The sequence below is a fragment of the Dendropsophus ebraccatus genome, chromosome 3 (assembly GCF_027789765.1).
Source record: "Dendropsophus ebraccatus isolate aDenEbr1 chromosome 3, aDenEbr1.pat, whole genome shotgun sequence".
Classification (NCBI taxonomy): Eukaryota; Metazoa; Chordata; class Amphibia; order Anura; family Hylidae; genus Dendropsophus; species Dendropsophus ebraccatus.
Window position 1 is genome coordinate 31,399,126 of NC_091456.1, and position 23,034 is coordinate 31,422,159.

Sequence of the window (23,034 nt, forward strand, 5' to 3'; positions counted from 1 at the left end):
TTTTTGTCGCAGTAGTAAAATACATGCCAGATATGCAATATGCAAACCTTCAAATGAGCATACCCTTAAAGTGAACCTGTCAACTCCCTACAGAGAATAGTGCTACAAATTCTGTTAGCAGCTGGTGGTGCTGGGTTACTCCCTCCAACCCTACTTTTACTTACTGCGGGGCCATTCACACGATCACCACAATCTGTCCGTAAGCTCCCTTCATCATGATTTATGATGATGTTGGGAGCTCAGATACTGTTTAAATGTCTGTGCTAGTGTACTGACACAGCTGTGGAACTGTGTCAGTACACTAGCACCATGCGCCATGACATGCTTGACAATGGTCTTGGAGTAGACAGAAACGTTGCATCTCTTTTGTGTTTTTGCTACTTGCAATAAATACTACTCCTTTTTCACTACAAGCTGGTGTGCTGCGGAATTTTCTTCGATATTTGTTGGGACCCCGAGCCTAGGGGCTTACTCCGTACAGCACCCGCCACCTGGAACTGGAGGTGCGGCTTCTTCCCCTTTTTTATTTTATATATATATATTAGAAGAAAAAGAAAAAACTTTTTGAGGGCACTCACCATTAAAAATTATTTAATTTTAAGTTGCAGGACGAGCATAATGTGGACGCCAGGGCTTCTCAATCAGCGCGGCAGCGTGACAGCTGTTTCGCATATCGGAACTACGCTTCTACAGACGTGCGTCTGTAGAAGCTTCTGTACGCGAAACAGCTGTCACGCTGCCGTGCTGATTGAGAAGCCCTGGCGTCCATATTATGCTCGTCCTGCACTTGTTTCGTTTAAGCTTTTAAGAAGATGAAATAAAGTAAAGAATTTTTAATGTTTTTTTCTTTTTCTTCTACATTATATTAATTTGACACACTGTAACTGGAGTGAGCACCACCGTATATTTATGCAATATCCTATACTGGTGAACCTCATGGGACTATTTGCTTACATATAGTGGTGCTGGTTGCTGTTTTTTCCATATATACAGTGGGAAAAAAAATATTTAGTCAGACACCAATAGTGCAAGTTCTCCAACTTAAAAAGATGAGAGGCATCTGTAATTTAAATCATAGGTAGACCTCAACTATGGGAGACAAAATGAGAAAACAAATCCCAAAAATCACATTGTCTGATTTTGTAAGAATTTATTTGCAAATTATGGTGGAAAATAAGTATTTGGTCACCTACAAACAATCAAGATTTCTGGCTCTCACAGACCTGTAACTTCTTCTTTAAGAGTCTCCTCTTTCCTCCACTCATTACCTGTAGTAATGGCACCTGTTTAAACTTGTTATCACTATAAAAAGACACCTGTGCAGACCCTCAAACAGTCAGACTCCAAACTCCACTATGGTGAAGAACAAAGAGCTGTCAAAGGACACCAGAAACAAAATTTAAGCCCTGCACCAGGCTGGGAAGACTGAATCTGCAATAGGCAACCAGCTTGGAGTGAAGAAATCAACTGTGGGAGCAATAATTAGAAAAATGGAAGACATACAAGACTACTGATAATCTCCCTCGATCTGGGGCTCCACGCAAAATCTCACCCTGTGGGGTCAAAATGATCACAAGAACGGTGAGCAAAAATCCCAGAACCACACGAGGGGACCTAGTGAATGAACTGCAGAGAGCTGGGACCAATGTAACAAAGCCTACCATCAGTAACACACTACGCCGCCAGGGACTCAGATCCTGCTGTGCCAGACGTGTCCCACTGCTAAAGCAAGTACATGTCCGGGCCAGTCTGAAGTTTGCTAGAGAGCATTTGGATGATCCAGAAGAGTATTGGGAGAATGTCCTTGTCGTGTTTGGAGGAAAAAGAATACTGAGTTGCATCCATCAAACACCATACCTACTGTAAAGCATGGGGGTGGAAACTTCATGCTTTGGGGCTGTTTCTCTGCAAAGGGGCCAGGACGACTGATCCAGGTACATGAAAGAATGAATGGGGCCATGTATTGTGACATTTTGAGTGCAAACTTCCCTCAATCAGCAAGGGCATTGAAGATGAAACGTGGCTGGGTCTTACAACTTGACAACGATCCAAAGCACACCGCCAGGGTAATGAAGGAGTGGCTTCGTAAGAAGCATTTCAAGGACCTGGAGTGGCCTAGCCAGTCTCCAGAACTCAACCCTATAGAAAACCTTTGGAGGAAGTTGAAAGTCCATGTTGCCAAGCGACAGCCCCAAAACATCACTGCTCTAGAGGAGATCTGAATGGAGGAATGGGCCAACATACCAACAACAGTGTGTGCCAACCTTGTGAAAACTTACAGAAAACGTTTGACCTCTGTCATTGCCAACAAAGGATATATAAAAAAGTATTGAGATGAAATTTTGTTACTGACCAAATACTTGTTTACCACCATAATCTTACAACCATAATCTTACAAAATCAGACAATGTGATTTTCTGGATTTGTTTTCTCATTTCGTCTCCCATAGTTGAGGTCTACATATGGTGTCAATTACAGACGCCTCTCTCATCTTTTTAAGTGGTGGAACTTGCACTATTGGTGACTGATTAAATACTTTTTTCCCCCACTGTATGTGCCCAATTTTTTTATTTTATCATATCTCTTGCAGTGAGGCCAAAGTTCTCCACTTTAGACAGTTACCTCACCCGTTCCCTTAATACGCATGCAGGGTAAGCATGGTTGACAACGCATCAAGGGAGTGGAGGCATAAGCTAGTGCCAGATGCTCGATTACTGGATACCATACCTTATGTAGCAAAGACATATTCCGTTGAAAGCCAAAAGGACATTCTTTTGGCCTAAGTCAGGCTAATGTAAGACTATGGACACAAGAGTATACAAGAAGTGAACATAGCCTAAGAACATATAGAAAATAACTTCTTGGGCAAGGCTCCTATACTACACTGCAGAGAGCCCAGAGACGCTAGTAACAGAATGATGAGACACATCACAAGTATGCGGCAGCTGTGAGAGTCTTTTCTTTCCTGAGGGGTGACACATCACTTGGTGTGATATAAAGGTGTTAATTACAAGAGAAAATACCGCAACAACTTTAACTAGGTCACACATCAAAACCTCTCGATGTTCCTCCTCCAAGCCTTTCCACATGTGTATTCTGCTTGCAGTCTGGGACTCACTTCTGTTACAGAAAAGCTATCTTAAAATGAAAACCTAAAAACCATACACATTTTATTATGATGGAAAACTATCAGAAGATAAATCGGGAGCCAAAAAAAATGCTGCGGAATGATAACTAGACAAGGGGGCGATTTCAGACGAGACCGATCTCCCTTTGTTAATATAAAACCACTAAACATAAAAGCCAAACCTAGAAGAGAAAAACAAATGGAACCTTGGTTTTCTTCAATGTCATAATATAAAAATTTGAAGAATAAAATGGAAAAAAGGTGACATAGGAGGGGATGGAGAAGAAAAAGGAAAGTGAACGACTACGAGAGCAGCAGGAGCACCATTTGATGCGATGATACCAGCAACCTGCCACCAATTGAGCAAGTGTAGAAATGTAGACAAACCCGAGAAAAGAAGGGTAAATATGAGTTTGAAAATAATTTTCACTTACTCAAGTATTTAAATTAGATAGGGTATCCTGTAAATGAGGGATGTTGTGTATGTGTGCTGCTGGAAAATAAAAAGTGAATTACATGGAATCCCTAAGGCATTAGACAGGGCATTCGTTGGTCAAAGTGGACCTGCAGTTCATACTTTGACCTTCCGTGCTCTTGTCGTCTTCTGTGGTTCCGGTCTACATGACGTTCCGCTCAGCCAGTCAGTGGCTGCAGCGGGACAGCGCACTGATTGATCGCAACATGAGCGAAACACCAGGGAGCCGGGAGCCACAGAAGCAGGCCGGAGTGTGGACAGAGTTTACATACAGTGGAATGAAAAATCCACTGCGAGTATGTAAACCCATACAAACTCACAGTAACGAAAATCTCACAGGATTTCTCTAATTTTTATTATAAAAAAACAAACAAACAAACAAAAACTTTTGACAAGTCACACGTACATGTCAACAATTTTGATCACTTACGGTCTAATCTGTTATTGGTGGAAGTCTAAACACCCAGGCCCTGACCAACGTAAACTTTTTATACAGGTCTGTGTAACATGGACAAATTATTTCAAAGTTAGGATCCTTTTGCACATCCGGATCTTGCTGATTGGCGCTCACTTGCAGGGCCTTTACACGGCACAGCTAATCAACTAATGCGACAATTTAAATACATTGCAATCAGCCACACACCCTCTCTTTATCCAGAGAGGTGTGTGGCTCTTTTAAGTGAGGGGGGACTATCGGCCAAATTAGCTTTCTAGCAACGCTCATTGCTGATAATCAGCTTGTGTAAAAGAGCCCTTACTGTAACACTTTAAAGATGTTGTACAGAATTAGAAAAACATGGCTGCTTTCCTCCTAAAAAAGCACTGTACCGGTCCTTAGGTTGTACAGCTTTTCACCACTTGCGTCTTACCTGAACCACGAGCCATCTGGGCCCCCCCAACCCCGATGGCTTTTCCCCGCCCCTCCACTTATAGATCTCTCCTTTTTGGGTACAGGGAGAGATCTATCACATCAAGGCCGATGGGGCAGGGAGAAGCCACCGGGGATCATCCAGATGAATTGTGGTTTTGTCAACAAAGTCATGACAGGTTCCCTTTAAGAAAATGGGTCAGGGTTACAATAAACACAACCCGACACAGCCTGTAGACAGGAATAGTATTGCAAAGTGTCTCAAATCTTGGTCAACCCCTTAAGGAAAATCTGCCATGGATTTTGTAAATAACCTGTGGTAGAAATCTATAACTAATAACTGGCTTTCTATCACGGACTGTCCTACAGATCTGCACGTGGTAGCCCCATTCTAGTCAAGTGAAGCCAATCCACATTTTGTCAGACACCACCACCATAGGGAACATGCGATGCTCATTCTCTTCTGCTGTGTTTTCCCCACGAAAACACCATATTATACGTCATTCACTTCCACAGATTTGACTATTTTCACCCTACAAGTTATTCCTTCAATAAGATCAGTCGTACAATTAAACAACCCCCACCACTCTGTGGAAGTAGTAAAGGACCTTTTACGTGTAAAATTGTTAAAGTGTAACCGATAATCTTCTGGTATAAACGCAGGAACAATCAAACAACGAATGAAAATTTGTTCGTATGTTGTTGATCGCATCTTTTGAGTCGACCTAAAAATCACCTTAATTGCTTGCAAGTCTTTCAGGGTAACCACTCGTCATTCGCACAATGAATTACAATTGAAACTATGATCGTCTTTATAACTTTTCATGGCCATTTATCTTATCACCTAAACGCCTATCGCTAAAGAAAAAAAAAACATCGCTTGTCGTTCACTAAACTATTGCTTTTTTGATAGTTAAATGGATAGACTGGTGTCGGAGCGGGGATGCCAGTGGCGCGGTCCCTTTTTTGAACCGTGGCCAGGTTCTTTCGTACTGTGCCGGTCTATTCCCAGGCACCGTCCGGGGGTGAAGCACAGGAGGTGGGCCAGCCAGCCCCCAGTGGGAGGAAATCCCCAACAGTCTATGACATGGCTCCATTGCCTCTAGAGCTTCACCCCCGGCAGGTGCCCGGGAACAGACCGGCGCCATACGCGGGAACCAGGCTGTGGTTCAAAAAAAAGGACTGCGTCACCGACATCCGCACGCCTGCGCCAGTCCATCCACGTAACTATCAGAAAAGCAATGTACCGGTGGTACATTCGCTTTACGTGATTTATCTGTACGTGGATAAGGAGCCTAAATGTTCTCCCTACAGATTTTACCTAAATTGTTACAGATCACCAGGGTGATCCCTGCCGCCTATCCGCCCAGTGAGAATATAGACTGCAGGAAGGACGCACAGCTTGCTAAATTGTTTCTTTATATATACCCATATTAAAAATCTGAAATTTATATAGTCTGTAAACCAAGAACAATAACGTGTTGATTACTTTTCGAACCCACATGCAAGATTGTTAATGATCTTGGTTATGTCCCCATGATGTTGCAGATTACAGGCGGATATAATGGATAGGACAGGACTGCAGATTAACAATGCAGCTGTGAGCTCTTTATTTATTAGCGCACAATCCAGCAGAGCCTTGCCATTAACCCGATCAATACTATATGCTAATTGCTAATCAGTTCTCATTCTGTCGCCTATGCCAGGGAAAAGCAAAGTACAAAAATCATTACAGCATTGTTTTCTCCATAGATGCTGGTTGTAACCTGCAGTTATTTACAGTGGAGCTGTGACGATACACATTACTGGCACATCTACACATACTACAATACCGAACAGCTTAACCAGAGGAGTTATTAAATCTGACTAAAGTTTAGCCAGTGTGGTCAAGGCACTGAGAGTCCCTAACATGCACCATATAGTATTTAATGAAAGCAGTTTATGGCCATGTTCACACAGAATTTGGTCCTTATCTCGTGACTGTTTTGTTTTTTATTTGTGTGTGAAAAACATCAAAATATCACAACAAATTGGAACTTTCCATTTCTATTCAGCATGTGGTAAAAATAAGGTAATAAATGTATTCTCTGTGTCACTACAGCTACAGCGATCCCAGCTGTATTTGTGTATTGTATTTTAACTATTACCCATTTAGCACAACAGAAACTATCTTCTTATAAAAAAAACAAAAACAAAATCATCAAAAGCTGTTGTCACATTGCAGGATCTATAATGCTCCATTTTGCGTGATAGAGCTGGTTTTCAGCTAATTTTTGCGGGAAGCTGTATTGTTTTATATTGATAGAAAGTTTAACATATATGACATTAATCTTTTTTAGGCTGGGTTCACACTATGTATATTTGAGGCTGTATTTGTGAGGCTGTATAGCAACCAAAACCAGGAGTGGATTGAAAACACAGAAAGGCTCTGTTCACATAATGTTGTAATTGAGTGGATGGCCGCCATTTAATGGCAAATATTTGCTGTTATTTTAAAACAACGGCTGTGGTATTGAAATAATGGCCGTTATTTACTGTTATATGGCGGCCATCCACTCAATTTCAACATTGTGTGAACAGATCCTGTGTTTTCAATCCACTCCTGGTTTTGGTTGCTATGAGGACCTGACATGAGGACCAAATACAGCCTCAAATATACATAGTGTGAACCCAGCCTTAGGGCGCGTTCACACATAACGGATCCGCAGTGGGTTTCTCGCTGCGGATCCCTGACCTGTACACCCTATGGGTGGACATCCTGCTGAGAGTTTGACAGCAGCCCGCCCCGTTAACCCCCGGCCGCCGAAGCATATACATCACCTGGTCCCCGCTCCAGCTTGCTTTAGGGCTCCCGGTGTCTTCATGTCCCGCTTGCCCAATCAGTGTGCTGTGGCGGGGCAGCGCACTGATTGGCCAAGCGGGATGTGCCAGGAACCCCTGAAGCAAGCCATAGCGGGGAGCAGGTGATGTATACGCTCCGGCGGTTGGGGGTTAACGGGGCAGGCTGCTGACAAACCCGCAGCGGGATGTCCATCCTGCTGAGAGTTTGTCTGCCCATAGGGTGTACAGGGAAGGGATCCGTAGCAAGAAACCCGCTGTGGATCTGTTACGTGTGAACACACCCTTAAAATGAAACTGGCTCAGTTGCCCCTAGCAACCAATCAGATTCCACCTTTTATTCCTCACAGGTGGAAAGATGGAATCTGATTGGTTGCTAGGGGCAACTAGGCCAGTCTCACTTTACACCATGTGTGATAAATCTCCTCCATTTAATATCCCTATTACATACTTATAACTTCTTCTTTCACAAATACGTGATGATTAGAAGCTTGAAGGGCCTTTGCCTTGTGAATCTGTGATCTGAATACAAGAGTAAGACTATGAAATGTCTTCACAGCATCTTGGCAGTAAGGGAAAAAAAAAAAAAAAAACTTGCTATGAAAAGTGTCATGTAACCGGCAGGGGACATTAAGTACTAAAAGTGGCTCCAATCGATTAAAGTTATATCAATATAGTGCCATCTGTACAGTGTATATCCATGGAGCTGAAGGGTTCACCCATAGCCGGCTAATCGATGAAACCTTTAACCTTCCCGGTACAGTGTAATGACATCCATGATTAGCTTCTTCTAATACAGACTGCTTACCCTTCAAATGAAGCAAATCCACACGCTGACTGGCTATGGATGTAACCTTTTTGCAACACATACAGTAATTTATCTTTTTAGACTCTACATTTTAATTGGATTGTCGGAATAGAATTATTCCTAATCATTTTCATTTGATTTATTGTTTTTGAACAGAGAAGCTTCCTGTGATTTTGCAGCATGCAGATGGCAAGGTGGGGAAAGGCTAAACGCATTTCAGAATATTACGTACTGTACATATTTCTTACGTTATGTTAAAACATACCTGACATTTCAAAAACATGTATGGTTTTGTTGTATGGACCACTCAGAGTGGCGACAAGATGATTCTAGGGCTCCTTTTGCAGTTATTTGCTTTCCATGGTGCAGATATATTTCTCATTCTCTCTATTTCAGGGAGCAGGACTACAGCTGGTCTGTTTGCCAGTAGTACACACACAGGCTATTCCTTTCCCTTAGTTGTCTGGCTAATCACAGCACATACTACTTGCTGTTATGTGACAACACTGTGCTGGACTTTGATTTACAGTACAGCGGTTTCTCAAGTTACAGTAGTCAAAGGTTCCAATATTTTTAACATACAATGGTCTTTTTGTTACAGACAGTCGAACTCTGCGGCATGCGTGCAATACTGAAGTGTCTATTTTACTAGTAAAATAGCTGTAAGGGTATGTGCACACTACGGAATCCACGTGGATCACCCGTGGCGGATTCCGCAGCCTGCCCTTGCTCACAGCCATACGAATTTCCCCTGTGCCATAGACTTCATTCCATGGTCGGGCAGTTTCCGCCATCCGTCCAAAGAATGAACCTGTTCATTCTTTGGACGGACAGCAGAATCCATCCGACCATAGAATGGAGTCTATGGCACAGACGGAAATGCGCTCAGAGCCATGAGCGGGGAAGAGCCGTGGAATCCTGCCTGTCTCAGTGTGCCATAGCCAGTCTATGGGAGAGCACACGCTCCTCTGCAGCCGCCGCTCTCCGCTCAAAGAAGTGACATGTCAATTCTTTGAGCGGAGAAGGATGGCAGCGGAGGAGCACGCACCCTCTCACTCACATCGGGACACTGAGCGCGGCGGAAAGATCTGCTGCGGTATTTCGCCGTATTTGCTCAGTGTGAACATACCCTAACAGTGAATTGCATGCAGTGACTAAATGTCTGGTAGGGCCGCTCTGCAGTACAGAACAGTGTTACATGTGATTTACTTGTGCCAGGTTGAGCTGATCCTTTAAATACCAGGTGAAGTGCTTTCTAAAAAAAAAAAAAAAAACTCTGAAGATTGAAAAAAAAAAAAAAAAAAAAGGAATTTTCCTCTCCAAAGAAAGCAAATTTACAGCTTCTGGCAGCTATTTTATACAATTACATGTAAGACCTTGCTTTATCGGTGTTAGATGCCTATTTGTTTTCTTAATCTTTTTTCCCTATTTTGGGGAGTTTAGAACCAAATGGAACCAAATAATATTGTAACTTGAGGGACCACTGTAGATGACATGTACATGAAGAAGGGGTTACTGATGCACTAGTGCTATTTGAGCAGAAATGAAAGAAACAACAACAACAACAACAACAACATGGCAAGAGCTTACACTAAGCATTGAGCTGTTGCTGTTGAAAGGAGAGGGAAGCTGTGATTTATCTTTTAGGGACAGTGCATATCCTCTGTAGGATGGAGACAGGATTACAGACTGTAGGTATGCAGTTTAATCTCACTGTTCCTCTCACCCGCACATAGCAGTAGCTAGCTAAGCCTCACACCCATTGTCTGTGTTTAATCCTGGTTAGCCTTTTCTTTGAGAGACTAAGGGTACTATTACACCAAGCAATTTTCCGACGACTAACGATTAACGATCTTAAACGACCGCTAAGGCAAACAACCCGAAATCGTTCGCCCAAGCACACGAAACGATGATCGTTATTTATGATCGTTCTTGCGGTCGTTTAGTCGTCGCTATTGCGTACGTTTCAGCTGTGAATTCTTATTCCACCGAACGATGTGCGAACGATCAAACGATAAACATAGGTCCGGATCCTATTAAACGATCAACAATTTCTCGTTGGTCGTTTAATCGTTGCCTGCTATTACACGAAATGATTATCGTTCAAATCCGAACAATTTAACGATTTTTCGAACGATAATCGTTCCGTGTAATACCACCCTAAGCCACAATAGGCAATAGAGAGCAGTAGCCAAGACTTTAGATAATTTTTTTGTAAATGAAGTAATTTGCTAATATGTTATGAATCACACAGGCTATCAAACAGAGGGAAAATGCCTGAAACTGTGACGTAGCCCAGTGGAAGACAAAATAGTGTTGGTGTCATGTGATCAATCCCCCAAAGCAAGCGCCAACAGGGGCGGTTGTAGGAAATTATGTGGGCCAGAAGACCTGCACGCGGTACATGAGGCAATATGGTTTGATCAAATTATATACCAACATTCTGGCGTTGGTTTTTATATGTAGCCGAAAGGCATTATTGCAAGCCATGGGTGTGATGTGCAGCCACTCCACTTTCTCTCTAGGTTGTATTCAAACAGTTTCCCCATTGCCGGCATGATGGATCAGCAATGATGGAGGAAACAATCCAGGAGCACCATTCACCATAGGTCTGCAAAATATATGGATGTGTGAATGCATCCTAAGGCTGTGTTCCCGCATGCATACAAATGTGTCTGCAACCACAAGCGGGGACCACAATTTGGAGATGCTGCCAAATGGTAAGTTCTCAATGTCTACCCCTCATAGGCAAAGAGAATAAAAGAGTCTTTGTGGGAGTGCTTCTTTATAGCTATGTCTCCACAATGTTTTTTTAAGCTAATTTTCAGCCTCAAAAATTTTTGTTTCAGCCTTTTCATTTTTGCAATTGGGAAATTTTTGATCCTTTTTAAGGGTGCGTTCACACCTACAGGATCCGCAGCAGATTTGATGGTGCAGATTTGATGCCGTGATCAGTTATTCGAATGAAATCTGCTGCGGATCCGCAGCAGAAAATCGGCTGCGGATCCGGTAAGTGTGAACGTACCCTAATGGTGCATTCACACCTACAGGATCTGCAGCTGATTTTCTGCAGCAGATTTCATTTAAATAACTGAACACAGCATCAAATCTGCTGCAGATCCTGTAGGTGTGAACGCACCCTCAAAGAACATTTTAAACATCTTTTTAGTCAATTTTTGAAATTGGAACAATTTTTGTCTTTCCAAAAATATGCACTGAAAAGAGTAGCAAACAACACAAATATGGCCAAAAAGAATTGTTATCTGTTTATAACAATTATGGACCTAAAATTAAACGGCGTAAGAACTAAGGGACATTTTTCCATTGGATTTAATTGGGGTGGTAATTGAGATGTAAAGGGACCCAAAAACTATGGTGGAACATGGCCTAAAAATTCCTTGAGGAGAGAACTGTAATTGGCTCATCAAGGCAGCTATAGAATGTGAATGAGGCAAAAACAAGCACTATATGTGAAAACAAGGCGGCTGTAAAAGGGAAACTGAGCAAAATGTTTAAAGTGAATCTGTCATTTTCCTGAAGTTTGCTAATCACTATCAAGGAGGCTTTTCAAAGCTCCTGAATAGTTGCAAGCAGGAATGTCTCCCCTTTTCCCCTTCCCTGCTTGATTGACACCTGGAAGCCGAGTCCCAAGTAGATCCAGGTATGGAGGGGGGAATAAGAGGTGTTACAGCTTGCAGCAGATCAGCGGCTTAGGAAAGCATCCCTGCCTCTTTGTACTTTGTACTTTGTAAAAGCATTTTCATATGTTCTGGAAGCACAGACAGATATGTGAAAGGTACCATGTGTCTCCTTGGCCTAATAGCCATCTAACAGTGTCAGCAGTTTTAAACATTGTAGCTGACAGAGATTCCCTTTAACTTAGACCATAATTAGTACAGAGCAAAAATAAAAACCATGCACACAGAAGGTCCCGATTGGTAGCTTAAAGAGACTATCTCAGGGTAGCATAAAATAGTGACAAAGAAGAGGGAGGGGTGTGGTAAAAAGCATATTCTCCTGCATATTAGGAGAACGGCAGCACAAAATGATGTAGGAATACACCCATCTTGTCAGCATTTCTGTCACTAGTTTATGCCGTCTTTTTTTTAAGGCAGCGTAAACCTAGTGTGAAATTCCCTTTAAGCTGTACAAACACATAAAGGCTAATACCAACAACAAATTTCAATTACAGAATTTTTGATCTTTTGTACCTCTTGGAGGGGTTCCTGGAAGCAGATTTTCCACTCCTTATTGTGCTCCATATGCTTGGATCAGTAGACATACGCTATCCATATTCTAATCATTCCAAATCCATTCATCTTTTTATACCACTTGTACAGCATTGATAGTTTATTGTATGAACTATTCTGTGGTTTTGCAATGTCCTGCAGTGATCTACACTTACCTGCTGATGTGATTGTTCAACCTGTGGCTCAGTACAAGATTATTGATATTAAGCTTTTTTTTCTTACACAACTGGTATATCTTCTGCCCGAGTTACATATCTTGAATGACATTTATGTTTTGGCTTACATTATGCCTTAATGACAGCAATGCACTCATACCGCAGCCTACTTGACTAGTGTTATGATGTGCCTCATTACCCCAGACACAGCTCTTCTACATAGTTATTTGTCTATGGAAAATATTAGCTCTCCTTTTCCGTTCATCGCTCAAACCAAAGATATGAACAAGATCTACATTTAAGGAATATATCTATCCACAATGATTCCGATGCTTTACGGAAAAGATCATTGAGGGTCATCATTTTCCAGACAATTTTAAAAAGAAACCCATGGTGCGAGAACATCGATTGTTGATCAGCGTGATCAATCTAAAGGTTGATATAGCAATGTTCTTGAAAATAAACATCATCATTACATAGAGCTTTAAAAAAATACATACCAAGATGGCATCTTATCCTGATGTTGGTGGGACCATAGTGCTCAGTGATGACGGTCCCTGGAGTAAGCACAGATATACAAGCATTCCCAAATACATTGTTGCCAATGAAGGTGCGGAGGCTTCCAAGCAAACGATACGTCCGTGGGCATTTCTTGCAATTGGCAGGAATACACACACCTTGGTTGACTAAATAAAATGTGTACCATTCCCCGGTGGGAGTGCTGTTTATTTTCCACCCTTGAGGCAAGTTGCAGTTTGAAAAGGCTTTGTAGATGACTTCAAACTCACTAAGAATGGTGGCAAAATTCTGTTCTAGCAGTTCCACGTCATGCTTCTGAGCATCCCGTGAAAAATACGGCATAGTGGGTAAATCGGGAAGGAAGAAAACCTCTGGCTTTTGTATGGATGGCCTGTCGTTTAGATAGCGACCTTGTTCGCGAATGCCCTTGTGGATTCTGCCCATGCCGGACCAGGAGTACCTTTTGGCATATTCCTGCAGATTGTGATATAGTTTTTGGTTGAGTCCATCGTTATGCGTACAGCGTACACACTCACGTGAGTGACAATAAGCAAACCCGTTCTGCAAGCCTTTGGCATCTGAACTCTGGATGAGTAAATTCACAGTGGCAAAGGGAGAACGGGGTTGGTCCTTGCCAACTCTATAACAATACCATGCAAACAAGAGCAGGAGGCAGATAACGGTGGTTAGAGCAAAAGTATTGCAGTCACGCACAGCTTGGATGCAACCGGCTATCAGGTCACGAAGTCCTTTCAGCAAACAGGTCCAGTCAGTCAACCACTCTGCAGACATTTTTGTCCAGGTGCTGTCTGGTTGGTAAGACGATGCAATGCAACAAGGACTGGAAGTTCTAGGAGGGGCCCACACCATGCGGGTTAATATGGATGAATTGGTGAACGACACAACATGATCCTGCCTGTTCTCTTTAGACATCTAAGCAGAGGATTAGTAGCTACGAGGGGTTTGGTGCTGACATTTAGAAACGCATAGAAAAACATGGGACCATACAGGCTTCCGGGGTCTGGTTTTGTATAGGACGTAGCAATGGGTCATTACCGGCTTTACTGCTATCCACTGAGGAGAGGTCATTCTGAAGAGGACCACAGGTTGTCTAGATCTGTAGAGAATAAAATAAACAGAGAAAACAAATAATAAAAATTCTGTTTGCCTTTAACCTAATGACTCTTATTAGAACATTTCTTTCTGGTCTTTAACAGTCACCTATTTTATTACATAGTCCTTCACGGTGATCGTAAACTATTAACACCATTCTTTATGACTAAAAGGTTAGTGTCACTTAAAAAAAAAAAAAAAACTAAAAACTTTTTACATGTTACACAGAAATGTCAAAACCTCCAATGTCCCATGTTAGACTCCCATCGATTGTTAAATAAGTCGGGAGAAGTCCGTGGCTGAGTGGTTTACTCCCCAGGTCTGTCTTTTTCGTCTCACTGAAGAAGTCTTCATAGACTCTAGGCCGTATTACAGGGCACCATAGTCAGGGCGATGCAAGCACCGACCTGTCAGGTCAGCGCTCGCTTCCCTTTGTTCTATGCTACCTGTGCTATTACACGCACAGACAAAAAGTGGGGAGCAGTGGGAGGGGCCCCCCAAACAATCCTTAGTTCATTCTGCTGCCCATTGAACGTGTAGCACGTGTAGCAGACCAGCAATGATATGATTGGGATCTTTCCATGTTGAAAGATCATGATCAGCCGAAATCGTACATGTGGGCTGATCATGGTGTTTTAACATGTCCTATTACACCAAACGATTATCGTCTGGAATGTCCGATGATGGTTTTGAGTAATACAGAAAAGGAGCGCAGTGAGTGGGGATAGAAGCACTTTCCCAGCTCCAACAATCGTGGGGGTCTGAACAGTCAGAGCGAATTTGAATTGACAGGGACACTTTAAATGATAATTATTACATGTATGGTACCTTAAAATAAAAAAAATGGTTTAGATAACTAGAAATCTATTTTTGGTCATGTGATGAGACACAGATACAGATGTCCACCACACGACCATGAAAGTAGACAATAACTCCTACAGAGTGACTACAACCAGAGATCCTGGAGAAACTGATACAGAAAGCATAAAATGGAACTTTTTATGGAGAAAAGCATAACTTATTTGCGGAAATTATAAAAATTCCAACAGTATTTACAAAAATTATAATATATATGCCCTTTTTCTGAATAGAGATTTAATTTTTTTCCTGCCTTTTCCTAGTGTTGATGCATTGCAAGGGACACCTTTACATCAATAGTGAGCTTACTTCCTTTAAGATATGAAGCAAAAGACTTTTTAGTACAAGCTAGAGCGGGGGATGAAAAAAAAAAAAAAACTTTATATGCCCCTAATGTTACTGCCTCTCCGGTGACCCCTGCTGGAAGTGGTATCATGACATTACATTTTTACATGTGATGTAGCAGTAATCTCCAACCTCATTGGTCACATGGTGTATATGCAGAAAGACAGCTAAGGCCAGTTAGTTATTGGCTGGTCATCATGTAAACAATGTATGCGACATCACAGCACTTCCGGCAGGCACACCCCAGCCCAATACAAAATTTTACGAGAAAACCATTTCAATGATTTCATAAAATTCATCCTTAACAAAAATAATGTTTATGTTTGAAGCATTTAAGGACAATGGTGGTAAGATGTAGAAGTACAGAGCCAGCATATACTAAAATCTTATAAAAGGCAACTAATTAGGAATGGTATAATACGGCGGCCGCTTGCCTTCCTAATTGTACAGTAGAGAGTCACATTGTATAAAAATGACATTACCATGCAGAACAACCCTCCCAGGCATTTGTATGCAAGTAAATCACTACACATTGCATTATTAACAACCAATTCCTGAGCTCAGTATCTGACATCTATATCTCAAACATCACACGCAAAACAGACATCAAAACTACTAGAAACAGTATTAGACCCACAGTTATAAAGGCTGTATTACGTGGCACGATTTTCCGGGGGAAGAGGATGCTATTACATGCACAGACATTGAGCAGGGAGAGGCGGAGCATCCTAACAACCATTAGATCATTTGGGTGGCCCACTGAGATCAGTGGTGGTGACATGATTAGGATCTTCCAGAATGTTGAAAGACCACGTTCAGCCGACATCGTATCGTTGCTTTTCAACATTCACCATTAGACTAAATGATTAATGTAGAAGAGGGAAAATTAGTGGCAATTCTGCTACAAGATCCATAGAGAAGTATCTATGTAACACATTCTAGTCGAGAATTAGTTGCAGATTTTTCATGCTGTGAGTGAATGGAGTTTGTTGAAACCTCAATCATGAACACTGTACTGGCCTTTGTTCAGAATACTGGCACAGATTTGTCTATCTGGTTTTCAAGGACTTCAAGTGTCACTGCCATTTAATAAAACCTTTGACATGTTACAGAGACAAGTCTGAAGTTCTGATGACTGGTGTTCAGACTCCAGATATTTAGAATGAGATGGAAGAAGTGCTTACTTCCCTGGCTTGATGCGACATCTATCCAGTTACAGGAGAAAGCCCAATATACTAAGGGTATATGCACACTACTTGCTGCGGATTCCGTCACTCGCACCTACCTTCCCCCTCCCACCCCATGCTCCTACTTGAACTTCAGCTAGTCCGATAGGCTCCATTCTACGAACAGGCAGATTCTGCCGTCCACCCAAAGAATTGTCATGTCAATTCTTCGGGCGGATGGCGGAATCCGTCTGACCATAGAGTGGAATCTATGGGATAGGCTAAGAGTAAAGCGGGAGCGCAGAGGGCAGAGCGACAGAATCTGTGGCAAGTTGTTATCTGTGTGATTTCCCTAGTGTGTACATACCCTTATAGTGGAGCTCTCCTGCTCTGCAGACTGAAAAGAATACACCACTTCCTGCAGGACATACAGCAGTTGATAACTACTAGAAGACTTGCAATTTTATTTATTTTTTTACAAGTAAATTATAAAACTCTGTGGCACCAGTTGATTTGGAAGAATATTTTTGGGGGTAAACTACCCCTTTAACAGAGATCCCAGTGAGCAGGGGGAAGTAGCCGATAACCATACGCTTCTTCTGAACAGGTTTTAGGTCTGAACACCCAGACCCTGACCTCTCTAAACTTTGTCTTCGTGACATGGGAATTTTTTTTGCAAATAAAAGACACTAAAAAGAAAACCAATGCAGCGGAATATGAAGTGACTAGCTGCAGTAGGAATCGCTGCTGGCATCGGTATAATAGAAGTGATGGAGATTTTTTTTCGCTCTTCATCTCCATAGTCCTTTATGGTAATATGTAAATGTAACTGTATATGTAAGGGGGGGTTTCCAGGAAGGGAAGTGCCCAGGTAGGTCCAAACCATGTTCTCTGTATCTAGTGGCTATCAGTGAAATAAGGTAGAAAGATGCTGGTTGGTACAGAGGAGGTGAATGAAAGGGGATGGGCTGGACCTACCAGGACATGTGCCATGCTGGGGAACACCCCCTGGACTTTTGAGCCTTATATATTTACAGATTAACAAAAAGGATCAGGTCTTGTTACTGGAAAAGACTATGGGGGAGATTTATCAAACTGGTGTAAAGTAGTATTGGCTCAGTTGCCCCTAGCAACCAGATTCCACTTTTCTTTCCTCACAAACTCTGTGGAAAATGAAAGGTGGAATCTGATTGGTTGCTAGGGGCAACTGAGCCAGTACTACTTTACACCAGTTTAATAAATTTCCATATATATCATACCCAAAATCCTGATGAGAAGCCCTACTGATAGGTTTGACTTAATAGAACTATCCAGGAATAGAAAAACATAGCTGCTTCCTTCTTAAAACAGCGCCACATCTGTACTTGGGCTGTATGTGGTAGTACAAAACAGCTCCATTCGCTTCAATGGTACGGAGCTGCCGTACCACACACAAACTAAGTACACGAGCGGCGCTGTTTCCTGAAGAAAGCAGCTATGTTTTTTTAAGTGCAGTTTTTGTGCCAAAGCCAGAAGCGGATATGGGATGGAAAATATAAAGGAAGGTCTTGTACTTCTCTTTACTGTTAGATTCACTTCTTATTTTGTCACAAAAACTGCAACGTGTGAAACCAGAATCAATACGTGCATATTCTCATATTTTGCTTTCAAGTAGTTTTTTTTTTTTTGTTTGCTTTTTTTTAATAAAACACGATTTTAGTTCATAATGTAAAACCTGTTATAAGTATATTTTTACAGCACCCCAACTATAAACCCATTAATAAAGCTGTGTACTATGTAATATGACAGCTACTTTTTATTCTCTTGCCTTCTCAGCAGATGCCATCCTCTTTATGGAATGGCAATTAAATAGAGTACACTTGTAATAGGATGCAAATGGGCTTCATATTTGACAACGGTTACTGTCTTAGTTTGCTCAGCGATTGAAGGATGCTAAGGCCTATGGTCATACAATGTAAGAATAAGTGCAAATAGTAGCCGTTGTTACAAAACATTGTCCGTTATTATTGAACATGAACATTAATAATGTCCCTTGTTTTGCCACAATGGCCGTTATTTGCACTTTTTTTTTTACACTGTGGGAACATAGCGTCAGGGAGCATTCACATGTTCTGTGAATACGATCCCTGCATGTAAGATGTGCAACGGATCGGATTATCATTATGATGCCGGAGCAGTACTGTACTGATACAGCTGCACGGCTTAAAAGGAGAAGTCTGGTGAAAAGTTTTATTAAAGTATTGTATTGCCCCTCGAAAGTTATACAAATCACCCATATACACTTATTACGGGAAATGCTTATAAAGTGATTTTTCCCTGCACTTACTACTGCATCAAGGCTTCACCTCCTGGATAAAATGGTGATGTCACAACCTGACTCCCAGAGCTGTGCGGGCTGTGGCTGCTGGAGAGGATGATGGCAGGGGGATGCTCAGTGTTCCTCCAGTGTCCTGTGTCCCTCAGTGTCCCTCTGCCATCATCCTCCCCAGCAGCCACAGCCCGCACAGCTCTGGGAGTCTGGTCGTGACATCACCATTTTATCCAGGTAGTGAAGCCTTGATGCAGTAGTAAGTGCACTTTATATGCATTTCCCATAACAAGTGTATATTGGTTATTTGTAAACCTTTTTTTTTCTTGGGGGGGGGGGGCAATACAATACTTCTCCTTTGAAGGGGTTTTCTTATCTTACAGAATAATGGCACAGTGCTGGGGTCCTCTGAAAGGGATGCATTGTTACACTAGTGCAAGTTTCCCTCATTCTCACAAGTGGTTGGATATATACAGCCACTTTAAGAGATGGAAATACACCTTTAAAATACTGTTGCTTTAGGATTTAGTTACAGATGAAACCTTTTCCAGGTGACCTCTCTATTGGCTTCTGTACAGAAAACTATGTTTTTCTGTACTGTCAAAAGAGTAGAAAAACAGGCTTCAAACTGTGACAGATTACAGCGGTTCCCAATACATTCAATCAGAAAGTGCCGTACGCAGCACTTTCATTCCCCTCAAATATAAAGAAGTCCCCAATGGAGTCTCTAGAGAAAGCCTCCAAAGCACATGTGAACAGAGCCTTATCTAGACCAGATTTTTAATGAAAGATTTTCAGTTTCGTTCCCATTTAAAAGGGCGAAGTCTGGACACTACAGCTGAAACCTTGAAGATGCCACACAGAACCATTCAGAACCAAAATTCATTTCAGATCTGACCTGCGTGAACATACATGGGAATAATTCTGGTTATTATCAGGCTAATTCTGTCCGCTGCACAACAGACTCTCTCCATGTTACACAGGCTTATTTCAGGCTGAGGCTATGTTTCCACTCCATACTAACATCTTTCGTGAATGGCCGTTGTTTAACACTAAACCGTGGCGTTGTTGTAAAACTATGGTCGGAATTAATTACACTAATTCTGGACATGGTTATATAACGCCCGTTGTTGGCACTCATCTGTACATAGTGGGAGCATAGCCTAAGGCTGGTTTAACACGAACATGTTACACACGTAGTTTTGGACCAATATTACGGACGCACGTCCTGGCCTGATCATGTTTCTGATTACAGTGGTACCGCGGTTCTCGAACTTAATTGGTTCCGGAAGGCAGTTTGAGAACCAAGCAGTGTCTTCCCATAGGAAATAATGTAACTGTGATTAATTGGTTCCAGCAGCCACCAATAATTACCTACAATACTCATTTATTACACTGATAAGTGCTCAGTATAATCACTACAGTACAGAACAGCACTATACTGTACAGGACATTAAACATAAGAAATGTTCATCAGAACCAGCAATTATAGTACAGTAGTCACCAACTCCTCACTCATCCTTTACTGTATAGCTTCCCCCCCATCCAAGCACTGTAATGTATGGGAGATGGTGGTGCACTGCCTGTACTACTACTGCAATGTATATGCACTCCAGCAGTCTTATACAGCCCTGTACTGTATGTGAAGCCTCACCACTGCTTAACTTGCCAGGTACAACCGACCATCCACGCTCGCAAAAACGTTCGAAAAACCGAGCAAAGTTCGAATTCCAAACACTAGTTCTGGGTAAATTTTCGTTCGAATACCAAGCAGTTCGAGTTCCAAAGTGTTCGAAAACCAAGGTATTACTGTATCTGAATCTCCCATCGGAGACGTGGATCACGTGTCCTCAGTCTCTGCAGTGGACCAATATACTCTGCCATGTAAGCACAAACCCGTCCCACCACTGAAATCACGGCTGTGGGCTGGCGATCAACAGCAGGACTAAATTAGTAACATGGAGGCGCACTGCATGCTGGGAAATGCAGTTTCCTGGGCGGCGCCATCTTGAAAAGACATAGTTGTTTATAAAATTTTCAAATGGAGCACCGGAGCAGCTCGAGAGAGAGGACAAAATAATCGTGGGGGATCAGTAACTAAGTCCAGTGGGCTTTTGGAGATTTTGATCAGGGAGGGTATGGGTGGAATACCCCCTTAATATAGATGCAAAAGCAGAAACCTTCACGTGAAATGAAAATTAATACTATCTCACAAGGAATAAGGCAACTGGATAAAGACAAGCAAGACAAGGAAGAAATAAGGTAGAAAGCAAAAGGAAGATATATGTGTACATAGGGAAAGGCCTGATGTGGTGGATGGATACAGCTTCAAGATTTATAGAAATCTATCTTTTTTTATGGAACGTGAGTCAAGATACCACAATTTCTGGCCATTGTAAAATGTAAGATAAGAAAATGAATGATAATCCAAGTTGCCGTATAAAAGATATCACACCGTGATTCATAAATTGTTATCTAGCCGTGCCTCCCGTTCCTACGGCTTACACCAGAAGTTATGTACTCTCTTGGGTATTACACTATATATTTTCCACTCGGCTTAGTTGACATCACTTACAAATCACACAGATTTTTCAACATATAGAAGCCATCAATGGTTCGGCTACCCAACGCACAGATTTTTACATAAGAATAATCCCCCACAATTATTTACCTTTCATACAAATCCACTCATCCATAGATACAGACAACGCCTCCTCCGATCAATGTTTCCCTAAGGCAGCATGTAATTTGTCTGTAAATTATTCAGGAGGCTGTTGGAACAAACTGAAACATCAACACTCTTCGAGGTCTTTTCTTTTGCATTTGCAAAGGGGGAAGGCGTAGCCATGTTTGCTTCATGGCTGGGGATGAATTGAATAAAGACAGAGGTTGTTAGGAGGGCTTACCGATTCCAAGTCCAGAAAAAACAGCCATTAGGCTTCCCTAATTCCACAAATTTAACATCACATTTTTTAGGGCTGAAAAAAACAAAAAGATCACAAAAACGCACAAACAACTGTCGGTAGTTTTCTTCTTTTTTGGCGATTTTCCTGACAGTTTTTTTTAAGGCATTTTCTCATCTTAGTTTAAGGCTATGTTCACACAATGGAGGAGATTTATCAATATGCAAAGAAGGAGTCCATGGAGCCTCAGTTGCGAGTCTCAAAACACAGGAATAGCCAGATATCCCTCTCTCCAGAGAAGAAAGCCCGTTGCCTAGTGGGGAGAGCACCAAACCACCCTGATACGTAGTCCCTCAGATCTTCACTCTGTTGCGAGCTTTGGGACCTAAATAGGGAAACACCAGGGTGGCCCCTGTAAGTCAAAGTCTAACTCTGTGGCGAGTATAACGACATAAGACAAGGGTTACCAAGGCTAGGCATCCATCCACAGACTGCAGTTTCGGTGTATTTGCCCCTCATCAGTGTGGAGCAGGATTCTGGCTATTGGGGACAATGAAAAATAGACCAACAAAACACAACAATCACTGAACTCAGGAAGAACAGTGAAAAAATCCAATGGAGTACTCATTTACGAGTCTCCACTGATTGTCCAGTACAAAATTTTAATATGCAAAGAAGGGGTCCGTGGAGCCTCAGTTACGAGTCTCAAAACACGGGAATAGCCAGATATCCCTCTCTCCAGAGAAGGAAGACCGTTGCCAAGGGGTGCCTCCTAGTGGGGAGAGCACCGAACCACCCTGATACGTAGTCCCTCACTCTGTTGCGAGCTTTGGGACCTAAATGTAAAGTGAAACTGGCTCAGTTGCCACTAGCGACCAATCAGAATCTAATTGGTTGCTAGGGGCAACTGAGCCAGTTTCAATTTACACCATGTTTGATAAATCTTCCCTAATGTCTTTTTAGGCAAAAAAAAGCCTTTTTTTTTTTTATATAATGACAGTCGCTCATAATGATCATGATCAATAATAACAACGTAAAAGGCAAAAGTCCACAGAAACTGACACTGCATTCGGCATCTGCTACTGACCAAAGTTTTGCTGCCTCTTACAATAACTTCAGAAAAGCTATAAAGGGGTACTCCGGCAATAAATTTTTTTTCTTTTAAATAAACTGGTTTCAGCAAGTTATATAGATTTGTAATTTACTTCTATATAAAAATCTCAAGTCTTCCCATAATTATAGCTGCTGTATGTCCTGCAGGAAGTGGTATTTTCTTTTCCATCTGACACAGTGCTCTCTGC

The 23,034-nt window shown here is 41.9% G+C and overlaps 1 protein-coding gene across 2 annotated transcripts in view; it reads right to left on the bottom strand.

Moving 5' to 3' along the window:
• Positions 1-23,034, bottom strand: part of ASPHD2 (aspartate beta-hydroxylase domain containing 2) — a 44,716-nt gene that overhangs the window by 6,162 nt on the left and 15,520 nt on the right. For both annotated transcript variants that reach the window (XM_069964104.1, XM_069964103.1), the window contains exon 2: positions 13,022-14,157. In XM_069964104.1, coding sequence (XP_069820205.1) covers positions 13,022-13,973 — 952 coding nt within the window. In that variant the 5' untranslated portion in view covers positions 13,974-14,157. The remainder of the gene's footprint in view (positions 1-13,021; positions 14,158-23,034) is intronic.